Source organism: Leptopilina boulardi, unplaced genomic scaffold, assembly GCF_019393585.1.
Source record: "Leptopilina boulardi isolate dan_hultmark-lab unplaced genomic scaffold, ZJU_Lbou_2.1 LbouV2_255, whole genome shotgun sequence".
Taxonomy (NCBI): Eukaryota; Metazoa; Arthropoda; class Insecta; order Hymenoptera; family Figitidae; genus Leptopilina; species Leptopilina boulardi.
Genome location: NW_026137813.1, coordinates 987,213 through 1,012,970, shown reverse-complemented (window position 1 = coordinate 1,012,970; position 25,758 = coordinate 987,213). Strand labels below are relative to the sequence as shown.

The following is a 25,758-nucleotide window of genomic DNA, read 5'->3' as shown; positions in this document are numbered from 1 at the left end:
TAAAAAACTTTTGTTTCTAAAAATTATATGATAAATAATTTATTATTATTAACAATTTGTTATTAGAAATTAAATCAAATTTATTAATTTCTCAATAAGAATTTTTCATAGAAATATTTTCATTAGGGTCAGGGAAAAAATGTTAATATTTTACTGGAAATGAGACAAAAGTCAGGGATATATAAATATAGATATATATATATATATATATTTTAAAGAAATGTTTTACAATTTTTCAGTAAAATTTTCAATTTTCCTTCTTTTAAAAGATATCAAAATGTTTAATTATGGTTTTAGTGGACAAAAACTGTGAAATCGATTGGAAACTTATTTATTCTTATCAAACAATTGAAAATAAAGAACCTCCTTCACCGTTTGAAATTAATGAAAACGATTATGAATTGGCTTTGGTAAAACCGAATTACAGAGCTGCGCCTAATATCTATATCGTTACAATGATATGCGATGATATTACTGCTGACTCGAGTTTTCCAGATTACAAATTTCATTCTTATGTCGAATATTATAGAGATCATTACAAACTTACTATAACAAATGTGAAACAACATCTTCTAGAAGTTAAAACAATATCCACAAAGATCAATTGCATCGTACCACGGTAAAAAAAAAAAAAAATTAATTCAATTTCTATTCATTATCATAAATCTAATATTCATTTATTTATAAGATTTTTTACAATTTTAATATATTAAAAAACAAATTTTTTTAATTTTTACATTTATAATTATTTTCAAAAAAAAAAATGCAAATTTTTTTTTATTTATTTAACAATTTAAGAAATTTATAATATAAGAAATCATTTTAGTAATTAATTTCATTTCTACGCGTGTTGGTGAATTTATTGGAAAATTTTTTTTTTTTTTATTTTTGACAGGAGTACCAGTAAAAAAACAAAAGAGAATATTGATTTAACGGAACATCTTGTTCCTGAACTTTGTGACATTATAAATTTTCCAGCGTTATATTGGCTAAAAGCAACTGCTCTTCCATCGATTATTCATCGAATAACACAACTTTTAATAGCTGATGATCTTCGACAAGAGATTGAAAAGAATGCAAATATTACAGTTCCAATTGTAAAAAAACCAGTGTCTTTGACAATATCAACAATACCAATGGCAAAACAAAAAGAAATTTTGGAAACAACTTTAGACGAATCATCAGAAATGGATGTCTCTGATTTACAGCCAGAAATTAGAGGCCCAGAAATTGATGGTAATATTATAATTAATATTAATTAAAATTATTTTTTTTTTTATTTAGACTTAAAATTTTTTACATAAATTGTCGTTTTGAACATCAAGAAGTTGAAAATAAGGATACAAAATGTCACTTTTTCCAAATTTTTTTTTCTAATTCTTATTTTTTTTTCTTTTAAAGCCACTTCTAATGATATCAATTTTTTCAAAAAAAAAAAAAAAAAATTTTTTTAAAAGTTTTTAATTTCTAAGAAAAGTTTTTCTAACAAATTTCGATTTCTAAAATTTTTATTATTATTGATTTCATTATCTAACTTAAAGTGAAATTATTTTCTTATTAATTCTTAGAATTGTTAAAAATAATTTCTAGTTTTAAACATGGAAGCAGAATATCCGTGGTCCAAGAGAGATGAACCTCCGGATTTAATTCGCAATGCGGATATAATTCAATTGATTCACATTGAAACTTATCACAAATTTATGGGTAAACAGGACAGGAAAAATATGCCAGATATTTTGGTAAAAACTTTTTTTTTTTTTTTTGAAGTTTTTATAGGCTCAAAATGCTTTTACAAAAATTAAGAAAGAAAAATTTATATTTCACAATAATTTCAGATGAAATCAAAGCAAAATGTTTCTTACTTTAATCGGCCAAATATGACAGCGCCAGTTATTAAAATGTTGTCAAACACGAATTTCGAGGGTCTGAATAATGTCATTTTAATGAAGGTATGTTTAATTGATAATAATTTTATAAAAGTAAATGAAAATTGAATATAATTTGATATTCATATATTTCAGGCTCTAACGAGTAAAATAAGTAACGATGCTTTTGATTTAGAACGAATGGAAACATTAGGTGATTCGTTCTTAAAATTTGCTGTTTCACTTTTCTTGTATGAAACATACAAGAGCTTTAACGAAGGCCAATTGACATATTTAAAGGGAAAATTAATTGGAAATCGTAATTTATATTATTGTGGAAAAAATAAAAATATTCCCGGACGAATTAAAGTTGAGGAATATATTCCCAATAGTAATTTTATTGTTCCTGCATTTACTGCTGAAAGATCTATCCAAGGAGTATTAATTGACAATGAGGTAAATAATTTGGATTTTTTTTTAAATTATATAAATTTTAATAGAAAAAAAGATGAAAATGGTAACAAATTATCAAAATAGGTACAATAGTAAAATTAAATTTTAAATAAGTGAAAAAAAGGTGAAATTATTTTAAATTAAAATGCATCGTAAATTTTATTAATCAATAATTAATATCGTTTTTTGTTTTTCTCTTCTAATTTCTAGATATCTTCAAATGTCTTATATGAATTACATATACCAGACGAGGAGAAAATCAAAGGTTATATATCTGAATTCACTTTGGATCAGATTCAGGATAAAGTTTTAACATGGAACGATACACCATCTAATTGTGTAATGGAACAATTCTTAGGAAGACAAAATGTTGCTGACAAAGTTGTTGCCGATTCTGTAGAATCAATTATTGGCGCTTCTCTTTGCGTAAGAAAATATTATTTTTCTATAATAATCACTCTCAAAAATAATGAAATCAATTGCATTTAAATCTTAGTTAGTAAAAGGAAAAATATTCACATAATTTATTTTCAAATAATATAGATTATTTTTTTCCATTCCTTTAGTTTAAAAATATGTTTATTAAATTTTGTGTATATCAATAACTAATTAAAAAAAAAATAATTTAAATATTTTTTAAACGTTGAAAAACATTGTAAATATGATAAAATTATTTCCAATAGTTTTTAAATTGATTTGAAATTTGAAAAGTACAATTTTCAAATTGAAAAAAAGGATACATAATTAACTCAAAAAATACTTAGATTATTTTTATTTGAATTAATAATAATTTTTTAGACATTGGGTACGGAAGGTGCTTTAAACATTCTTAAATGGTTTCAAATAATTCCATTTAATTCGCAAATTGAAATGAAATTCATTTCGGTTTCCTCAAAATCGTTTAATGAAATAGTTTCTAAACAAATTAACGATCACATGCCATGGGCAAATATGCTTGAAAAAAGATTAAATTATACATTCAATGATCGAACATTACTTCTGCAGGTATAGTAATTATTGTTGATAAAATAATTATTTTATTTAAATATTTTTTTAAAAAAACACATTTTTAAATTATTAACAGGCATTTTCGCATCCATCGTATTCGATTAATGGATTAACTCCTTGTTACCAAAGATTGGAATTTCTTGGAGATGCTGTTTTAGGTAAGAATGTAATTTTATTTATTTAGAAATATTTTAATTGTTAAATTAATTTTAATTTTAACTTTTTATTTTTAATTTGTTTAATTTTAATTTATAAAAACAAAAAATTACAAGGTTTGAAAATTTTTTAAAATTTTCCAAGTAAACATTTTTTTAAACTGCTACCATTGACAAGGGTAATTATGCAACAATAGAGGTAAAATATAGATTCTTAAATTACGAACAATTTATTTTTAAAAAAAATTTTTAATAAGAAAACATAGTTGTAGATTATAAAGAATGACAAATAAAAATTTCCATTCTTCTAAATAACATTTAAACTTTTGATGAATTGAAATTTCATTTATTAAAATTAATTTGTTTCCTTATTGTTTATAGATTTTTTGATTACCGTATATATTTATGAATATTGTGGTGAATTGAGTCCAGGTGATCTCACAGATTTACGTTCAGCATTAGTGAACAATATTACATTTGCCTGCCTATCCGTAAGATATGGATTACATACTGCTCTTCTAGCGTATGTACCACTTCTACACGATACAATTAATAGATTTGTCAAATTTCAAGAAGAAAAAAATCACGCCGTTGATGTCGAGGTGAGAAATAGAAATTATTAATGATTATTAAAAATTTGTGGACGCATTAATATTTCTCAAAAAGCCCCTTGAATTCTTCTTGGACCTGGAAATTTTTTTAATTTTATAATAAAAACCTTATTTTGACCCATTTAAATTTAAATGATCGCAGGAATTTGTAATATTTGTAATATTTGTAATATTTTTTTGTGTCAATTTAGTTTTTGATCAATTTAGAATAATTCAAAAATTGTTCAAAATTAATACTTTTTTCCATAATTTTTATTGTTTTCTATCGTCAATTTTTGTCCTAGTTTTTTTTTAAATGATTTTTCAGAATCTCTCGCACAGATTTTCAAAAAAAGAAAGAAAAAGAGTTGAAATTTCATTTATCAATATTGAATTCTTTCTCAATTTCAACTATTTTTCCACGCTTTTTTGAATATATATTTCAAAATCTCTTGCATGGATTTTCAAAAAATAAAAATTCTAAAATAGTCAAAAATTAAAATTTTTCTTTTTTTGGACACTCAGTATGTTATTAGAAACCAAAAATGATGCAAAAAAAATGACTTTTTTCAATCATTAAAATTTGAAGGACTCAAAATAAAGGATTTTTAAAATATTAAAAGTCTCTGCTGAACACAAAAAATTTTATGATTGATTTATCGTTATAATTAAGAAGATATTTTCATAACTTCTACACCGAATGTAGATCTTGAAAAACCTTGAATTTTTTTTTCAAGAACTATTGGACTCCCTAAATATTATTATTTTTATTTATTTATTAATTTTTGACTTGAGGGAAGAAATTATTTCATCTTACAAAAAAAAAAAAAAAATTGTTCTTTATTAGATAAAGGTGATGAATAAAAAATAAGATTGTTTTTTTTTTTCTCTTTTAAGTTACTCTGGATTCTTTTAGAAGAGAGTGAGTGCAATTTAGCCGAGCACGTCGACGTCCCAAAAGCATTGGGAGATATATTTGAATCTTTAATTGGTGCTATTTATTTAGATTCAGGAAAAGATATAAAAAAAGTTTGGGAAATTGTATTTACAATGATGCATGAAGAATTTGGTAAATTTTTATCTACAACTCTTGATTTTTTTTTATTTTGAATTCAATATGAATTGATTGTTAAAATTCGGAAATTTAAAAAAAATTAATGAAATCCAATTTTTAAATATAATATATATGTATTTTCAGAATTGTTTTGTGCTGATGTGCCAAAACAACCGATACGAGTTATATATGAGACAGGTGTTCGACCAAGATTTTTGTAAGAACAATTTAATTTTTTTAATTATGTAATCTTTACCATAAACTGATAAAAATTAATATTTTTTTTCTATAGGAAAGCGACAATAGTTGAATCAACTGGACAAGTAATGGTCGGTTTAGAAATAACTGTCGAGGGAAAAGCAAAACTCTTCCATGGATTTGGCGCTAATAAAAAGCAAGCTAAATCTGCAGCCTCGAAACAAGCGTTAAAATATTATCGCTCTAAAAAGTAAGTAATTAATTATTTATTATTTTTAAGTAATCAGCCCTCGGATCGACTTTATGGAGCAAAAAAAAGTCAGTTTAGTCTATTTGCGATAGAAAAAAAAGTCGAAAAAGTACATTTTTTAAATTTTAATAAATTTCAGACTTCGGATCAATTTTAAGGCACAAAAAAAGTCATTTTAGTCGATTTATATTAAAAAAAAAAACAAATGTTATTAGATATTAAATTCATGTTATTAATTCTGTAATGAGAATAATTCTACAAAAATATTATCAAGAAAATTTATTTCGAATATTTCAGAATCGAACTAATTATAAGAAAAATTTTCAAAATTTGATTTAAGTAGCGCAAATTTCTAAATAAAAAATTCTTAAAGTTCCATTTTTATAAATTTTTTGATGTCTAATTTAGGCAATTTATTCGAATTTAAAATTTTGTCATAGTTTTTAGTTTTGATGATTTTAGAAATAATGTAATTTCAAAAGATTTTATTAATTTTCAGACAATAATTAAATTTTACAGAATTGAAAATAATTTATCCAAATAATTTTAAAATAACACTTTTTTTTTAAAGTAATTGAATTTTCAAAGATTTACAATTTAGATTTTTGAAATTAATTGAACTTCAAGTGATTTTTAATTAAATTTTTTTGATGATTTCACAAAAACATTTATTAGAAATTGCAGACAAAAAATTTTGGTTTATAAAAAATTCGAAATTATTTTTATCAAAAAACAATTCAACTCTGATTTATACAAATTATTTATAAATTCAAAATTTTGTCAAAATACTCAAAATGTGAAGTTAAAGTAATTTAACTTTTTAGTCATTTTTTAGAAATAAAATACATTATAGAGGGAAATGAGATAATTTTTACCTAAAAGTATTTTAAATAATTGAATTTTAAAAGAATTTAATAAAAATTATTTAAATTAAAACAATTGATTAATATATTATTGAAAATTTCTAATTTTGAGAAGAATTTTAGATAATTTTAAAAATAATTGAATTTTGGAAGAGTGATACATTTTTTTTTTGGAAATAATTGAATTTCAGGAGATTTTAAATTGGAATAATAATAATAACAATAATTGATTTAAAAAATGTTCATTAAGTAATTAAAAAATATGTTTTGAAATTTCGAAAAATTTCATTTAAATTATTGATAATAATCAATTTTGGAATGACTTTTAAGATTCGAATTTTTAAAATGATTAAATTTTAGAAGAGCTACAGTTCAGAAAAAAGTCGTACAGGCTTGAATAATTAATTATTATCATTATTAGATAAACATTAAAGTTCATTTATTAAATTTCTTTCAAAATACTTTCAGATTTTTGTGAAAATAATAATTTTTGTACATTTTCTTTTTTTGCTAGAAAATCCAAGGAATGTGATGCAACATGTTCAATTCCAATTAACGTTTAAGAAAAACAAAAATATATATATATATATTTATTCATCAGGCATCAATGTTGAAAAATACTTTAAAAGTATTTATTTTTTATATATAATAAAAATTTTAATATAAATATTTTAAAAAATAAAAAAAAGAAATGAAAATAAATGTCAAAGAATTTTAACGACTGTATAAACAGCAAAGAGTACATTGTTAATATTTTGTTAATAATTGAAAGCTTTTTAATAATTGTATGGAATTTTTAAAAATATAAATCAATTTATTTTAACGATAATGTGAGAATTTAATTTATAATATATATAAAAAAACAACTCTTGTAAAATAAATAAAGTATAAATCTTTTTTTAATTAACACAAAAACATTTACATTTATTATATCTTTTCATTGATTAGAAAATTTTTAAGAATTTTCATCTTCGAATCAATATAGGAATGTTTATCATTAATTTTTTTTTTTTTTACTCAATGATTTAAAAACAGTGTAATAAAAAAAATGCCTATCTATACACAAAAAGAAAATTTGAAGAAAGATTTTGTTAGAATTTAATGAAAAAAAAAAAATTAAAGTATTAAATGATATTGTAATTAGATGTTAGTTTTAGTTGGGACTTGTGGCTAAGTATATCATAGGTATAGGTGTAAATTTTATAAGTTTCATGTAAAGTCAGTGTATAAAATATATATTCTTCTTAATTAGAAGCTTTTCGATCACATCACGTTGATCATCTTCAGTAACACTAAAATATTAAACAATCGATTAGTTGTAACTTAAAAATTATTCCTGCAATATTGCATTACAAACTTACAGAAGATATGGAAAATATTGCACGATGGTTGCAATATTTTCTATATCTTCTGTAAGTTTGTAATGCAATATTGCAGGAATAATTTTTAAGTTACAACTAATTGATTGTTTAATATTTTAGTGTTACTGAAGATGATCAACGTGATGTGATCAAAAAGCTTACTAATTAAGAAGAATATATATTTTATACATTGACTTGACATGAAACTTATAAAATTTACACCTATACCTATGATTAAATGATATTTTCATCAGAATCTTTGTTTTTACATATACATTATATGAGATCACTTTAATTTTATAAGAAAAAGAAAAATATGTATATACATATATATATATATTTATGTATGTGATTGGGCGAGCTTTTTATTCACTAATTAAAAAATTAATTTTATAAATTTCTGTTTCTTTCTTTTTTTATTCTCTATGTATTAAAACGTAAAGACCAAGAAATGCTAATATAGCATATTTTAATTTTGGATATTCGTTCATGAAAATTGTGACCATTCCAACATAGGGAAGAAATCCTCGTGCTCTTCCAACAACATCCTTATTACTTAGCCAATATTGACCAGGTGCGTAAAGACCTCTGTCATCAACTGAATTATTATCACCCTTCGTTAAAAATTTCACTGTTTTATTTTGATCATTTCTGCAAAAATTGTTTAATTAAAAATGTTAAAATTAATTAAATAAAAGTAGAAGATAAAAAAATTTACTAATTTACATTACTAAAAAATAGTTTACAATAAATATTTAATTTAATAGTAAATATTTAATTAATATATTTAAAAAAATATTTTTCAAATTAATGTAGTTTTTGTTAATAAAATAATTATATTAATCAAATTTCGGTGCGCATGATTATTCCATAAAAATGATTAGTTAGAATTTTCATTTTCAACAATTTTAGTGGATATATTTATTATTTAGACGAATATTTATTTTTCGAATTGGCATTTGACATAATTTCTTTTTAAACAAATTTATACTTTATAGAATTTTTAGATACTGAAATTTTATTTGATAGAATTCTTATTTTACTACAGAATTTCTCTTTCTACAACTTTTTATTTAAAATATAATTCTAATTTAACGGAATTAAAATTTCGCAAAATTCTTCTTCAAAAGAATTTAAAGTGATTCGAATTTTTAAAAGTCAGAATTTCCAATTCACAAAATCTTCATTTGTTCGAACTTTTGTTTGTACGAATTCTTATTTGATAGATTTCTTAAAACGACAAATTTACATTTCTACGAAATTGCAAATATCCGAAAAACAATATTGACAGTACAATTTGAGCGCGATTTTTTATTTATTTGTAATTTCGGACAAATGAAAATTCATCGTTTTAAAAATTCTATCAAATAACAATTCGGACAAATGTAAATTTGGTGAAATTGGAAATTCTGGCATTTAAAAATTCGAATCACTTAAAATTCTATTGAATGAGAATTCTGCTAAATTAATATTCGATTAAATTAGAATTTTTTTTTTTAAAGTTGTGTAAATAGAATTTCTGTGAAAGAAAAATTTTGTTAATTAAAAATTAGTTTAAAAATTCATTCTCTTTAATAATTGGAAAAATAAAAATTTGTTTAAAAGATAATAATATATCTAATAAAATTCTTTTGAAAATGAAAATTCTAATAAGTGATTTTTATGGGATAATCATGCGTCCCAAAATTTCACGGGATTTTGAAGATAATTATAATTGAAAACTTACTTTTCGTGTAGTTTAAGGACTCTATGAACTATTGGAATTTCACGACCTTCAATTTTGAAAACTACAATTTCACCTACACGAACAGGTTCGTCTTCGTAATTTGTTAGAAATAAAAGATCTCCCCGATGAAATGCTGGTTCCATACTACCACTATAAATAAATTCATTATTTTTTTAGCTTAAAATTCAAAAAATTTGGTCACTCTAGCAAAAATTATCTAGACCGTATTGCTTCCTTTAAATTTAATAAATTAATAATCAATATTTAATATTCAATTCAATTAAATTTTTTTTAGAAAATTTGTTTGAAAGTTTAATAGGTTAGTTTTGATAGTAAAAATCGTAGAAAAAGTGAAAAAAATATACAAAATATATTTTTGAAAAATAGATAGGTACTCACTAATTATATCGAATTAAACATAAATTTTTTGAAAATTATCTAAATATTTGAGGAGTAAATTTTCAAAAATTGATAAATCCATATTTTGTTATTTCGAGAAATTTAAATAAATAACATTTTTCACATAAACACTTAAGTTAATTTTAAGGTAGAAAAATTGTAATAAATTATTTATATAAAAATGTTTTTTGGATTTAAAAACGTTTTGTTTTTAACTAATTAAAATAAAAGAAATAATGAATTAGAGGATTTTAATGTTTTTGGTAATTTTATCTACAGCAAAAAGAATTAAAATTATAAATCATTTTAGTTAAAGCCAGATGTTTTTAAATTGAAATTTTTTTTTGTTAATAAATTTTTTTTTTATTTTCAACAATGATAAATCGATTAGTTTTTAATATTTTGTAACTTTTTTAAAAAATTGGATTTATCGAATTTTAAAAACTTGCTCCTCATTTAAATTACGGTTTTAATCCTTTCGTACAATTTCTTTATTTTTGAATATTGTCTATGGAGAATAATAAAAAGTTGAAAATCCTTTTGAATTTAATTCGTATAAAAATTAACAATTATATTTATTGTAAAATTTTAATGAAATCTCATCTCATAAGGAATTTTTTTTTAAATAATAAAATAATACAAAATTTAACGAAAAATAATAAAAATTTAATTTTATAAAAAATTGAAATTAATTTAAAAAATTTGTTTTATTTTTAAGATAATTTATTAATTAATTTTGTTTAAATAAAATGTCCCTGAAAATGGTGTCAAACCAAGACGCGCCGAAACGTTGCAAAAAATCTTTCAATCTTCTAATAATTGAAAAAATCAAATTACTAATTAAAATTTTTTTAAATTATTTTCTTAAATAAAACAAGATATTTTTTTAAAATAAATTCTTGAATAATAAAAATCCATACAGGAATATTAAATATTGATTACAGACTAAAAAAATAATAAAACATTCCGGTCTAAATAATTTTCGCTGGAGTAACCCAATTGCAAAACAAGAAAATTTTTGTTCAATATTGTTTCCATTAAAAATGTATTAATAGTACTAATTTATTAAAATTAAATTCATGAAAAATTCGTTAAATTAAAAACATACCTTAAAACAACTACAATCGGACTTTCGCTACCAGTTACCACCATTAAACCTTTCCATATCATTAAAGCTGAGGAAACTATCATTCCAAAACTTAATACTTGATATAGAAACTGAAAAAATAATTAATTACACAATTATAATTAAAATCAAGACTATTTAAAACCAACAAATTATGTTTTATTGATAAAAACTACCCGTTTATGACTAAATAAATAATAAAAAAAAAATTCACACAATTCATACAGTTAATCTCAAGAAAATTCTAATTGAAAAATTTTTTTCATACAAATCTCTACATTAAAAATTATTACTTTTTGTCCATGCATGTGCCTATGTGGCAATAAACATCTGTTAATATTTTTGACATAACTTCAATTTACATCACTAAACGAAAAATACAGTAAATGATTATAGTAAAATATCAAATAAATGTTATTATTTATTATAATTTTTATAGAAATTGTGTGAAAATTTATAAATTGAAATGTCACCGGTTTTTTTTTTTTTTTTTTTTTTTTGAGGAAACTATGTACAATATCCATATGTTATATTTCTAAGAGTGTATGATTATTACTTACTTGACGTTTATTCATACGTTTCAAATCATCAAGCGCACTTTGTAACATGATTGCTAATTTATAATTAACTATTTTTTATTAGAAATATATGAAATATATAATGTTAATTATAGTTTTTTTCTATAAACAACTTATGTTAACCTACAAAATTCAACTACACATCCATCCAATCAGTGGGCTCCAAACAATTGGCCCCTATGAATAAATAAACGATTAAATAAGCGACCTCTAACTGTCAATTTTGTAATTTAGTCAGGGTTCAATATGTTCCTAAAATCTAATCAAAGTAGAACGTGCAAAATATGACATAAAAAATACAAACTCCCATAAGAGACACTCAGGGATGGGAATTAAGTTAAGTTTTTAAAAAAACATGGAACTAGTTTTAAAAAAATTATTTTCAGCTGAAAGACACATTGTATAGTAAGAAAATTTAATATGATAAAAAAATTAATTCAAAAATTATTACCCTGGGTAAAGCAATCGGTTAGATTGGATTTTCACGGTTGTATCACTGAATTTGATTGGCTCTGACAAATAATACATTTTCATCGTGAAAATTGAATTTTGTTAGAGCCAATCAAATTCAGTGATACAACCGTGAAAAACCAATCCAGCCGATTGCTTGACCAAAATACTAGAGGTATAATGGAGCGGTCACACCTCGGCTGCAGGAGCAGTTGCCCATGACAACCGTGTAAGAGTAATAGAGATAGAAGATTTTCCATCTCTCTTACTCTTACACGGTTGCCATTGGCAACTGCTCCTGCAGGCGAGGTGTGACCGACATTTAGAATTTTAAAGATAAAATTAAAAACTAACGTCATATTCGTAATCAGCGACCCTAAAAACCCTCTAGCAACATATTTCATGTAAATCCGTTAAATTTTTAATTTTGTCATCCGACATTTTGAATATTTAAAAACTGACATCGGATTCGTAACATAGCCCAAAAAAAAAAATTTTTTTGTCCGGCGAACTAGACTAGTCATTTCTCACGTATTTTGAGTCGCTGAATCCGAATCCGGGGTCAGAATTCACAAGTTGGTTCGTTTTTTCTTTCTAACTTTAAAAAACTGACTTTTTTGGTACATTTTGTGAGATAATGAAAAAGCGTGAGCTAGTTTTGAAATTATGACCATGCATTACAATTAAGAAGTTAAATTTAATTACCACTTAAATTGATTCTTCAAATTATAAAGAAGGGGGAAGGACTTACTGCTTTATTTAGAGTCTTAAAACAAACATAACCTCAAAATTTAGGTCATTTTTTGCGGAGGAGGGGAAATGAGAGGAGGGAAGGGGGACTTGAATTTCAGAGCCTTGAAACGAACATAACCTCAAAATTTAGGTCATTTCTACCGGAGAGGGGAGGGGACTTGCGGCTATATTCAGAGTCTTGAAACGAACATAACCTCAAAATTTAGGAGGGGGGGACTTTCCCCCTCCTAGGTCAAAATTTCTGAAACAGCGGCGGCGGCGAAATCTTTTTATAATATAGAAAGATATACAGTAAGAAAAGTTCCATGGTAGTCACAGCCTATGAGTGCGAGTGAGACAAACTTATGCGTAACGCATGCTTTCCTATGACTACCATGGTACTTTTCTTACTGTATACATATATCATTCCTTCTGTAACCAGGGTTCCGTCACCATATTGGATCCGCTATTTTGAATTTTTTAAAACTAACGCCAGAGCCGTAATCAGCGACCCAAAAAACCCCTAAGTACTAAATTTCGAGGGAATCGGAACAATTTGTTAAAAAAATCCGCCATATTGGATCCGCCATTTTTAATTTGAAGAATCAATTTAAGTGGTAAGTAAATTTAACTTCTAAATTGTAATCCATAGTCATAATTTTAAAACTAGCTCACGCTTTTTCATTATCTCACAAAATGTACCAAAAAAGTAAGTTTTTTGAGGTTAGAAAGAAAAAACGAACCAACTTGTGAATTCTGACCTCGGATTCGGCGACCTAAAATACGTGAGAAATGACTAGTCCAGTTCACAGGACAAAAAGAAATTTTTTTTTTGTAAGGCTGTGTAATCAGTATCCCCCCCGCCCCCAAAAAAAAACCCACGAGTCAGGCTGCAGTCCCATGGCAGCGTTTTGCGTTGCGTTTTGTCACTAGACCCTGAGTGTAAACATAGCAAACATATATCTGCATCTCTTTTACACTCATGGTCTAGTGACAAAACGCAACGCAAAACGCTGCCATGGGACTGCAGCCTTATAATTTTCGTGAGCGTAGCTAAACTTTTAAAGTGTTGACTTATATTTTTATGATATATTATAATATAGGTGCCAACGCAAACATTTAGAGAAAAAAAAGGAAAAAGGCCTTTAAGGTTATGTAGTGGGAACCTCCCACGTAAAATGTAAAATGAGAAAAGATTTTTGTCTAAAATTTTGAGGGATGATAGATTAGGATACAAGGAATCTCGCTGTTCTCCGAAAAATACATAATTTTGAGTGAAATTATTAAAAAAGAAGTTTAAAAAGTATCATTTTTAAACGAAAATGAAAACAAAGATGGCGGCGCATACACAGACGTTGCTTGAGTGTGTCAGTGCTCCAGTAAACAGCGCCAATTTGAGCGAGAATGAACTATGATATAATACATTATTTTACTATTTATTGCTTTCTGTTTATTATTTTTGCGTTAAGTTATGGTGAATGAGTAGAACAGCGAGGTTCCTTGTACCAAACAAAATCATTTATCCAAAATTTTAACCCAAAATCATTTTTTATTTCAGAGTAAGTTTCAAACCACAAAAAAACGTCCATTGTCCACATACCCTTAAGTATAAAATAGAAAAGGATAGAAAAATAGTTCAGTTCTTTTCTATCGCATGTAACACGTTCAAGCTCTTGTAGCCAATGTAGAGTCAGCCTAAGGTGGAATAGGTGTCGCATTTCAGAGGTTCCTCTACAACTCTCTTGCGTGTATGTTACGTAAAAACCGTAACCAAGTTAAAAAGTTGTCTCATGTTGTTGTCAAACCCTGATTGTACTGTTGTCAAAAACCAAAATAAGGGTTTTTACTTGACAACAAAAGTATTATTTAAAAATCTATTATTTTATATAAATAACTTTAATTAAAAAATTTTTAATTAGCACTAAGTAAAATATAAGATATCTTTTTAAAGACAAAAGTGTTATTGTAAATAAACATATATATATTACAAATATATAAGTTTGTAACTTAAAATATTGATAAATAATTTTATTTATTTTTCTACTAACTCTAAATAGTTTTGTAAATTTAAATATTGTATCATAAAATTTAGAATGCAGACAAATGCAAACGAAGAAAATGTATGGAAAGAATTGTCGGAAATACCGGCTGATCCTCCAAAAATGAGAAACAAATGTGAACAATGCCGGTTAGTAATATTTTTAACAATAAATTTTTACTTTACAATAATTCTGACAAGAATAAACTTTTTCAATTGTCAACATTTATTTATAATATTATTATTTATTGTTTATAATATGTTTAAGAGAAAATTTCTAAATGTGATAAAGAATATTTAAAATTCATAAGTGAATTTAAATTTTTTTATTGATTTTGTTATTGGGGGGGGGGGCTTTTGGTCTTGAAATTCAATTAATTTGAAATAAGAAAGTAAAGAATTTTTTAATTTTTCTTTCTTACAGACGTCCAATAACTGTTTGTTGGTGCTCAGGTCTTCCAGAAACTCGAATATTCACACAATGTAGATTGATTATTTTACAACATCCAGCTGAAGAAAAAAGAAGTCTTCGTACCGTTCCTATGTTATCATTAGCTTTGGAGAAGGAAAAATGTGTTACATACAGGTTTGATTTTTTTTTTATGTGCATTATTATTCGAAAATAATTTCTGGAGTATTCTACGTAAAGCAAACAACTATGATCTTTGTTATTATATTGTTTTTAAATATTACAATTTTACAGGCCTCGGATTATACGACTTTTTTCGACATATTTTAAAAAGATGCGACTTTTTATACTTTTTTTTTACAAAATTTTTAAAGAAAATACGTCTTTTGTAGTATATAATGCAGATCTTCTTAAAATCTTCTTTATTTAAAGTATTTAACAAATTTTTAACTAAAATTTTTCTCTAAATTTATTATTTTTAATAATATCAATGAAACTTTTCACAAATCTTTAATTATCTTAAACTATTTTTCAATTAAAAAACAATTTTTAAAAAATCATCAAATAAAATTACCAAACATTTCTAGTTAAAATATTCTAAAATTTAATTATTTCTAAAATTTTCTGAAATTTAATAATTTTAACTATAATTCTTCCGCGAAATATAAATATTTTATATGATTTTTATAATATTCTTCAAAAATTGCAATTGTGTGAAAGTATTTTTTAATTGAAAAATTTTTACATTCAATTTTTGTCTGCAATTTCTAATACATTTTTCAACAACAGAAATCACCAAAAATTTCAATTCAATATCATTTGAATTAAATTATTTTCAAAAACTTCAATTTAAAACGTAAAATTTAATTTTTTTTTTCTAAAAATGTCAATTGTAATTCTTTCAAAATTTAATGATTTTAAATGATTTTTATAATATTCTTCAAAAATTAAATTATTTAAAATCATTTTTCAATTAAAATCTTTTTGAAATTCAATTTTTATCTATAATTTCTAATAAATTCTTCATCACCAAAAATTTCAATTAAAAATCACTTGAAGTTCAATTAATTTCAAAAATCTGAATTGTAAATCTTTGAAAATTCAATTACATTTCAAAAAATGTTATCTTAAAATTATTTGATAAATTATTTTCTATTTTGTAAAATTTAATTATGGTCTAAAATTTAACAAAATCTTTTGAAATAACATTATTTCTAAAATTTTTTTATTTTTTTTAATTTTCTTTCTTCCAAAGTTGAATTATTTTTAATAATTTTAATATTTTAAAAAAAATTTAATTATTTAAAAAAGTTTCAAATAAAAACTCTAAAATTGAATTGTTTTCAGAATTTTTTTTAGTAATTTGTTCTACTTAATTAAAATTGAGGAACTAATAAAATGGATTTAATATCTAATTATATTAGTTATTTAAAGTAAAATACCTATTAACTATAATTAAATTTAATTAAAATAAAAATATCGATTTTTCCGATTTTTTTTTTTTTTTTGAATGTAAATTGACTAAAACGATGTTTTTTGAGTTTTAAAGTCGAGGCCTGTATATTTAATTATTTATTAAATGAAATTTATTAATTTTAGAGGAAAAAAATTTCCACAAATTAAACATAATGGATTACAAGAAATATTAAATGACGCAAATACTGTTTTACTGTATCCAACTCCTGAAGCAATTGCACTCGAGGAACTTACACCAGTGGGTTTTAATAAACAAAAACCCTATAATGTAATTTTATTAGATGGAACGTGGCCACAAGCTAAGGTAAAATTTTCCTCATTTTGTTTAGGACGAAATTTAACATAAATATTCTAAATTATATAATTGTAATGAAATTTTCGGTATTGAAAGACAAAAGTTTTAATAGAAAAGTTCCAATTCCTAATGGACCAAGTTATTATTTTCCCTAAGCACATTTTTTTTCAAAGGACATTCAGATGGGAAGAACAATGTGAAATATTGAAAATGCAAAAAAAAATTTTTTTAAACTTTTTACTTTGGGACATTTTACTTTTGAAGCTTTTGATGTTTGGAAATTTTGGACTTTGAGAAAAATTAATTTTTGGTTCTTTTAAAGTTGGAAATTTTGGTTTAGAATTTTTGTTTTGGTAACTTTTGATACTCCAATAAAATTTTCTTATAGGCAATTTACCATTCAAGTCCAGCTTTGTATTCAATTCGTACCTGTAAAATTGTTGGAGCGCCGATAAGTCAGTATGTCATAAGAACTCAACCCTCAGATAATTGTTTATCAACTCTCGAAACGGGGGCGATTGCTCTTTCTATATTAGAAAATAAAGCTTGTTTAAAAGAACAAATGCTTCGTCCTCTTCACTATTTGTGCAGGTAATATTTTTCTTTTCTTTGTCTAAAAAAAAAAAAACAAAACCCTAAACACATTATGTATCAAAAATAATTTTCGAAATTAGTATTACAAAATGAAAATAATTATTTCTTTCAGATTTCAATTAGATAACGGTGCAGTAATTCATCACTCAAAGGAAGTGATGCCAAAATACAATAATTCTCACAAACATTCAAAAAGAAAAGTTGAAGAACAATTATGATTAACATTGAATCAACCAAAAATAACAAAAATTTAGTTAGAAACATGAATGGAAATTGAATTTTAGATTTTTTCTTTCGTTGAATGAGGTAAAATAAATTTCTCTATTTTTCGAATTTTCTTTTTTTTTTAGTTTCGATTTCTAATCAATAATCTAAATAACTGAACTATCGAAACAATTTACAAATTTTGTTTTTAAATTTATACACATATATCTATATTTATGTACAATAGTTTTTTTTAATTTTTGAAATTAAAAATCCAAAATTATACTTTACATTTTATAACTTCTGCAAAAATATTGCGGTCTCTTTATTTTACCTTTTAAGAATAGAAATTTGAAATAAAAAGAATTACATTAAAAAAAATTTTTTTGTTTAACTTTTATTTTATTTTATAAGATTTTAATTTTAATTTACATATTCTTTTTTTATAAAAATAAATTGTTAGTTTTTTTTCTTTTGCAAAATTAATTTACAATTAATTTTTTAATTACGTCTATAGTTATAAATTTTGATTTACAATTAAGAATGTATTTAACGATATTTTCAATTGGAAGAAAAATAAGGATGATAAATTTACAAACGTTTTTCTACATCCTGGTGCAAGAAATTTTTTCATGACAATGGGGACATTCTCCATAAATTTGATTGAATGCACTTGGTTTTCCAGTGGCAGATTCCAACCACTGAAACATAACATTTTTTTTATTTTTATAAGAAAAAAAAAACTCGAAAAGAAACATTTTTCACTGGAATTTTAATTTACTATTTTTCAATTATACAAATATTTAATCACTGTAGTCGCAATACATTATAAATAAAAGTCGCAAATAGTCGATATTCGGATAATTTGAAACTTAAATATTAAAATTTGTATAAAATAAAATCCGACCAATAAAAATTAGATTTGATTTGAAATACGAATCGAATAAAATTTTTATGAATTAGAATGAATTTAAAATTTTTATCACAATTTTATTCTATATGTAGAATACTTAAACTAATTTAAATTTTTCATTAGAAGTTTTTCAAGTCTAATTTATGAAAATTATTTAATTATTTAATCAAGAAATTAAAATTATCTTCAATATTAATTGAAAAATTTTATAATAGAAATTATTTTTAAATTCATTACCTGTCGTAAGCACTGTGAATGAAAATTCTTTCTACATCGCGTATTATTGCAAATTATATTTGGCAATTGATCGTCACATTCATTTTCAAAACAAATACAACATTCTTCGTCATTTATTATTCCAATATTTTCATTTTCATCATTTCTTTTCTCTGGTGCTTGTGGAAATTCAATAATATCAAGTAATAAATATAAATTCTGCAACAAGGAATACTCACAATCCCATAACTAGAAAAAAAATTTAACATTTCTATATTTACATAATAAAAAAATTATATTTTAATAAAAAAATCCAAATATTCTTTTACCTGTATTCGATCTGAAAGATTTTCACGATATTTTACAACTTCCGATTCGCAACCTACAAGTTTAACATTTGGTACACTTGAAAGATAAGAATGATCCAATGTCATCATAAGAGACAATGAATCCGAAAGATAAATTCTTCGATAAAGTTGATGTGGTTTTGGATGAATTGGATCGATGACCCAACATTCTCTAAAATTTGAACCAAAAAAAAAAAATAAATAAATTTAATTATTAATTTAAAATAATTATTATTTAATTATAATAAATATGTAAAATTTAATTCTAATAATAATTAAACATACGAGTCAATTTCTTTTAATTCACACCAAACTCTTTTTAAGCTATCAAGTTTTGAAATAAAAATATTACAAATACTATTTAACGGTAAAAAAGTATTTTCAATTGAATTATTATCGAGAATATTTGGAATATCGGAATTTATAATTTTCCACAAGTTCCCTTCTTTATTTTGAACAATTATCGAAATATCATTTGTCGTTAATTTAATATTCTTCATGTCATAAGTAGATGATACTTTTATTTCCTGTAAAAAATAATTTATTTAAAAAATATTGTAATTAATATTTAAAAAAAAAATGAATTTAAAATATTTGTTAATTATAATTTAAGAATTAATAAAAATTTATTCGTACTGAAGAATTCTGAAGCAATTCCCTCAGTTCATTAAGTCTATTTTTCATCGATTCAGGATCAAATGATGCATTAGCGATGCACTTGTAATAAACACATTCATTTTTCTAAAAAAAAAAAAAAAAGAAAACAAATACCAAGTGAACAAATATATCAATTTCCTTATTTTCATTATTATTGCTTCATTATAGAGGAAGCTTTATAGTCGTAACTATTTTCGATTTTCTTAAAATTATTATTATTATTATTATTATCATTATTATAGTTAATAATTAATTATTAATAAATAATTAACAATTGTATTCAGGGAATTATAAAAATACCGAAACAAAATTTTTAAGCACATTTTTTCCTCAAAAAATACTTTTTTATTCATACAAATTTTTTCTTATTTAAAAATCTGAAGTTCTGAACGTTCACATCAACGAACTCATTTTTAGCCTACAATTTTTTTTTTAAATTACTATACTGCAATGAAAAATTAACAAATATATTAAACATTTTTTAAACTATTTATGTTTTTATACAAAAACCAATATTTTAAAATAAAATTTAAATTTAAAGAAGTCGTTAAAAAAAAAATTTCCGGTCATTTAAATGTTCAGAGTTTGCAGAATGTATTTAAAATCCATCTTAATAAATAAAAAAAATTTAATTAATTATTAAATTTAATTAATAAAAAATTAAAATAAAATATCCTTTTCCGTTAATTTATTAAAAATTGTAGAATTAATCGCAATTTTTCATTTTTTAAAAAATTGAAATTTTTTAATGGATTTGCAAATTTACATTATTTGATGATTTCTTTTTTCGAAAAACTTTAATAATTTTAATAATTTTAATAATTAATGAAGATTTTTTATTCTTTAAAGAATTCATATTTTTATTTACTTATTTATTTTTCTTTTTTTGCTTTAATTTTTCAAATTAAATAGTTTATGAAGAAATGAAGAATTTTTTTATATTTATTTTTTCTCTATGAGAAAGCAAAAATGTACTATTATTAATTTCTATTAAAGTCTAAAATTAAATACAGTTCTTTATTATATTAAACATTATAATTATTGTACTTACCACTTGTAGTATAAAATATTCCTTTAAATGATTAAGAAATGAATGCAAAGATATTCTATTTTGCAGTGAATTTAATATTAATTTTTGAAAATCAGATTTAAAGGATTTTTTAAAATTCTCAGTGAAATAAACTGTCATATCATCTAAATTTGGATAGAAAGGAACAATTAACTTGATTTTTATAAATATTTTACCGTGAATATTACATATTTTTGGTAAACTTAAAAAACCCTCGAAAGTATATGGTGATTTTGAAATTAAAATTAATTCTGGATGCCATTTTAATAGATCAAATTCTTCTCTGCGTTCTGACATTATTGGCATTATTGTTGGAAAATCATTTTCAGTTTGACATTTGAACGATTTGACAGTTGGTAAACAAAAGCAGAAGAAAATAACGTATGGGCCGATTTCTATGAGACTCGAATCATATCAGGGTGGAGAAGGTAATTTTTCAGTTTTTTTTTTCTCAAAATATCAAAAAGAAAAAAGGTTTGCTAAATTAAAATAAAATATATATAAATCATGATAAATTGTAAAAATAAACAAATTTTCGAAATTAAAAAAAAAAATGATGGAAATTTATATGTTAACGCAAAAAATTGTAAGAAGCTGAAATATACATAGTTTCCCAACTCTGATATTATTGAACCTTGACCTTCGTAACTGTTTTTTTGTTAACAAAATGTCAAAACTCCATACAATATGTTAAGCTCCAAATGATTTTTTCTTATTTTTCAAACTAAAAAATACTCATGTTACATTAATATAGAAATAATAAAAGTAGAGTAGAATAAATAGAATAGAATTTTATAATAAAAAAAAATTTTGTAAAACATTTATTTCTTTTGAAATTTATTTAATTTAAAATACAATATAATTGAATAAAAAAAAGAATTAAAAAGTAAGAAAAATGAAAATATTTTCTGAAAAAGTATTTCTTCTTATTACGGGAGCAAGTCAAGGAATAGGTGAACAAATTGCAAAATCTTTTGCCCCATTATTGCCGGCTAATTCACAAATTTTACTTCTTGCAAGAAATGGAGAAAGTTTAAATCGAGTGAAACAACAATTACCTGACAATTTAGTGATAAATACTGTCAGTGTTGATCTTTCCTCTTCATCAGCTGAGGATTTAACTGGTAAGTAATTCATTATAATTTAAATTAAAAAATTTTCTTTATTATTTTTGATTTAATTTGTTTTGAAAAATTTCAAATAATCAAAATTGAAATTATAGTTATTTTGCAAGTTAAAAGGTTTTAAGTGTCAGTTATTTTAGATTTCTATTATAATTAATCAAATTTAATAAAAAAAAAAATTTTGTTTAAGGGAAATTTTTTAAATGTCAATGAAATTGAAACTTTTATTATTTCTTGTTTATTTACCAAAGTATTAATTTAAATTTTAGGGTCTAGTCCACTGACTTTCGTCTAATAGTGGTTGCGACTAAATTTTAAAAAAATCTAGTTTTAATATATGTGAAACTCGATGATTCTCTGAGTTCATTAACCATAATATTATGGTAAAAATTTTATTCCCTTTAAAAATATTAAATATCAAAAGTAGGAGGTTCACAATGTGATTTTGTAACCTTAAATTTTTCAATTTTTTTAAAAACGCTATTATTAAAAAACTATTAAAAATTAGATGTTGGAACTCACCAAAAACATAAATCACTTTATTATGCACAGAGGAACGAAAGAATTGTTGCAAAAATTTATTATTTTTGGATGATATACGATTTTAAAAAAAATTTTATTTAAATATTCTCAAGATTTTTATTTACTTACAACTTTTTTGTCGGTGCTCCGAAAAAAGTTGATGTTTTGCACAAAGATTTTTTATAATATTCTTTACCTTCTATTAAAATCTTACGAAGGTGTTTTGCTTCGTTTTGGAGATATTAATTTCAAAATTTTTTATTTAAAAAGGTTAATTAAAAGACTTGAAGTTAACTAAGTAAATTCAAACTGCTCCATTTTTTATAAAAATATATTAAAATGTAGCGATTTCAAATTGATCAGTTAACTTCAAGTCCTTTAATTAACCTTTTTAAATAAAAAATTTTGAAAATTAATATCTCCAAAACGAAGCAAAACACCTTCGTAAGATTTTAATAGAAGGTAAAGAATAATATAAAAAATCTTTGTGCAAAACATCAATTTTTTCGGAGCACCGACAAAAAATTATAAGTAAATAAAAATCTTGAGAATATTTAAATAAAATTTTTTTTTAAATCGTATATCATCCAAAAATAATAAATTTTTGCAATAATTCTTTCGTTCCTCTGTGCAGAATAAAGTGATTTATGTTTTTGGTGAGTTCCAACATCTAATTTTTAATAGTTTTTTAATAATAGCGTTTTTAATACAAAATCACATTGTGAACCTCCTACTTTTGATATTTAATATTTTTAAAGGGAATAAAATTTTTACCATAATATTATGGTTAATGAACTCAGGGAATCATCGAGTTTCACATATATTAAAACTAAATTTTTTTAAAATTTGGTCGCAACCACTATTAAACGAAAGTCAGTGGACTGACCCTTTAGCTTTTTTCTCATCAATGTTTATTTTCAGAAATTTTTCGAAATAATGTAAAAGAAGAAAATATTTCACTGTTTAGTGAAGCTATTATTATACATAATGCCGGTTCTTTGGGAAATATAACACAAAAAACTAACGATATGTTGGATTTTGATGTAATGCGTAAATATTATGATTTAAATGTATTTTCACCAGCAGTGTTAAATAATGTTTTTATGAAATTTTTCAATGGACATGTGAAAAATAAAATTTTTGTCATTAATATAACATCGCTTTGTGCTATTGAGCCAATGAAATCAATGGGTTATTATTGTTCTGGAAAGTCAGCAAGAGAAATGTTTTTTAAGGTATAATCTTTTTATTTTTCATTTTTCTATTTTTAAGGGATGTCATCATTTTTATTTTGAGTACTTCAAATTTTAATGATCACAGAAAGTTATTTTTTTTTTTATTGCATCATTTGGGTCCTAAAAATATACAGGATCTTCAGATCTTCTTTATTTCAATTATTTAATAAATTTTTAACTAAAATTCTTCACTAAATTAATTATTTTTTAAATAATTTAAATTAAATTCTTCATAAATTCAATTATCTTAAACTATTTTTCAATTAAAATTTTTATGAAATTTAATAATTGTTTATGATTTTTAAAAAATAGCAAATAAAATTACCAAAAATTTTTAATTCATAATCACTCATGAAATTTAATTATTAGCAAAAGTTTCAATTATTTTTAATGATTTTTATAATATTCTTCGAAAATTCAATCATCTGAAAGTATTTTTCAATAAAAAAACTTTTGGAATTTAATTTTTGTATGTGATTTTTAATAAATTCTTCATCAAAAGAAATCACTAAAAATTTTTCTTATTATAATTATTGTCTGAAATTTAATACAATCTTTTGAAATTCAATTATTTTCAAAAATTTCAATTTAAAATCTTCTAAAATGTAAGTTATTTCTAAAATTTTTTTGAAATTTAATAATTTCAATTATAACTCTTCTAAAATTCAATTACTTTTTAATGTTTTTCATAATATTCTTCAAAAAATGTTACTATCTGAAAGCATTTTTCACTCAAACAATTTTCAAATTATTGGTTTTCTTGTCTGCAATTTCTAAAAAATTTTTTAGTGAAATCATCGAAAATCTCTTGAAGTTCAATTAATTTCAAAAATCTAAATTGTAAATCTTTGAACATTCAATAACTTTTAAAAAAATGTTATTTAAAATTATTTAATAAATTATATTTAGTTCTGTAAAATTTAATTATTTTCTGAAAATTAACATAATCTTTTAAAAATTCAATTATTTCTAAAAATTTCCACTTTAACTCTTCCAAAATTATTATTTAAAAATTTGTAAAACTTGATTAAGTACTGCCAGAAATTTTTTTGATCATCAAAACTAAAAACTATGACAAAATTTTTAATTCGAATAAATTACTTAAATCAGACTAGAAAAAAATTATAAAAATGGAACTTTAAGAATTTTTTTTAGAAATTTGTTCTATTTAAATAAAATTTTGATAATTTGTCTTACAATTAATTCGATTCTGAAATATTCGAAATAAATTTTCTTGATAATATTCATTATAGAATTATTTTCATTCCAGAATTAATAAAATGAATTTAATATCTAATTACATTAGTTATTTAAAGTAAAATATTGATTAGCTAATTAAATTTTGTTAAAATAAAAAAATCTACTTTTTCGACTTTTTTTGTACCTTAAAGTTTTTTCAGTACCCAAATGATGGAAGAAAAAATATAACTTCCAGCGATCATTAAAATTTGTACTCAAAATAAAGGTGGTGACCGTTAATTGTGATTATTATAATTTTTATTTTTTTTATAGGTATTTGCCAAAGAAAATCCACATGTGAATGTATTGAATTATTCACCAGGACCTGTGAAAACTGAAATGTTTCACGATGTATGTCAAAATGTTGGAGATTTTGAAGTAAAGGAAAATTTTAATGAATTAAATGTGAAAAATACAGTTTTAACAACACAACAAACAGTAAATCGTCTTTTGACAGTATTAGAAGAACAAAAATATTCATCGGGCGATCATGTTGATTATTATGATTCTTTATGAAATGGAAAATTTATTTTTTGTTAATTTTAACATTGAATATGGATTATTTGTGAAAATAAATATTTTTTTATAATTGTTTATAAATTTTTTTTTTTT

General features: G+C 22.9%; 5 protein-coding genes across 5 annotated transcripts in view; 3 read left to right on the top strand and 2 right to left on the bottom strand.

Moving 5' to 3' along the window:
• LOC127280793 (endoribonuclease Dicer-like) overlaps positions 1–7,557 on the top strand; it is a 29,880-nt gene extending 22,323 nt beyond the window's left edge. Inside the window, exons 16-28 of the mRNA XM_051304057.1 lie at positions 298–619; positions 896–1,236; positions 1,591–1,739; positions 1,836–1,949; positions 2,022–2,321; positions 2,529–2,744; positions 3,117–3,323; positions 3,403–3,484; positions 3,863–4,083; positions 4,969–5,140; positions 5,270–5,342; positions 5,418–5,573; positions 6,951–7,557. Of these exons, the coding sequence (XP_051160014.1) occupies positions 298–619; positions 896–1,236; positions 1,591–1,739; positions 1,836–1,949; positions 2,022–2,321; positions 2,529–2,744; positions 3,117–3,323; positions 3,403–3,484; positions 3,863–4,083; positions 4,969–5,140; positions 5,270–5,342; positions 5,418–5,573; positions 6,951–6,999 (2,402 nt within the window). The 3' untranslated portion in view covers positions 7,000–7,557. The remainder of the gene's footprint in view (positions 1–297; positions 620–895; positions 1,237–1,590; positions 1,740–1,835; positions 1,950–2,021; positions 2,322–2,528; positions 2,745–3,116; positions 3,324–3,402; positions 3,485–3,862; positions 4,084–4,968; positions 5,141–5,269; positions 5,343–5,417; positions 5,574–6,950) is intronic.
• Positions 7,558–8,120: 563 nt separating this feature from the next.
• Positions 8,121–11,815, bottom strand: LOC127280794 (signal peptidase complex catalytic subunit SEC11A). Its single transcript, XM_051304058.1, has 4 exons — positions 11,609–11,815; positions 11,031–11,140; positions 9,524–9,673; positions 8,121–8,448 (listed from the first exon to the last, which is right to left on the bottom strand). The coding sequence occupies exons 1-4, from the start codon at positions 11,654–11,656 to the stop codon at positions 8,214–8,216; spliced, it is 543 nt and encodes a 180-aa protein (XP_051160015.1). The 5' UTR covers positions 11,657–11,815; the 3' UTR covers positions 8,121–8,213.
• A 2,806-nt stretch (positions 11,816–14,621) lies between these two features.
• On the top strand, positions 14,622–18,126 carry LOC127280877 (tRNA-uridine aminocarboxypropyltransferase 2). The gene is made up of 5 exons (XM_051304189.1): positions 14,622–14,996; positions 15,271–15,432; positions 16,855–17,035; positions 17,415–17,617; positions 17,733–18,126. Exons 1-5 carry the CDS (start codon positions 14,902–14,904, stop codon positions 17,836–17,838), a joined length of 747 nt encoding a protein of 248 aa, XP_051160146.1. The 5' UTR covers positions 14,622–14,901; the 3' UTR covers positions 17,839–18,126.
• Positions 18,127–18,423: 297 nt separating this feature from the next.
• On the bottom strand, positions 18,424–21,408 carry LOC127280873 (E3 ubiquitin-protein ligase FANCL). The gene is made up of 6 exons (XM_051304184.1): positions 21,009–21,408; positions 19,937–20,041; positions 19,586–19,827; positions 19,283–19,472; positions 18,975–19,202; positions 18,424–18,525 (listed from the first exon to the last, which is right to left on the bottom strand). Exons 1-6 carry the CDS (start codon positions 21,330–21,332, stop codon positions 18,430–18,432), a joined length of 1,185 nt encoding a protein of 394 aa, XP_051160141.1. The 5' UTR covers positions 21,333–21,408; the 3' UTR covers positions 18,424–18,429.
• Positions 21,409–21,660: 252 nt separating this feature from the next.
• On the top strand, positions 21,661–25,746 carry LOC127280876 (sepiapterin reductase). Its single transcript, XM_051304187.1, has 3 exons — positions 21,661–22,150; positions 23,594–23,907; positions 25,420–25,746. Exons 1-3 carry the CDS (start codon positions 21,922–21,924, stop codon positions 25,660–25,662), a joined length of 786 nt encoding a protein of 261 aa, XP_051160144.1. The 5' UTR covers positions 21,661–21,921; the 3' UTR covers positions 25,663–25,746.
• Positions 25,747–25,758: the final 12 nt, after the last annotated feature.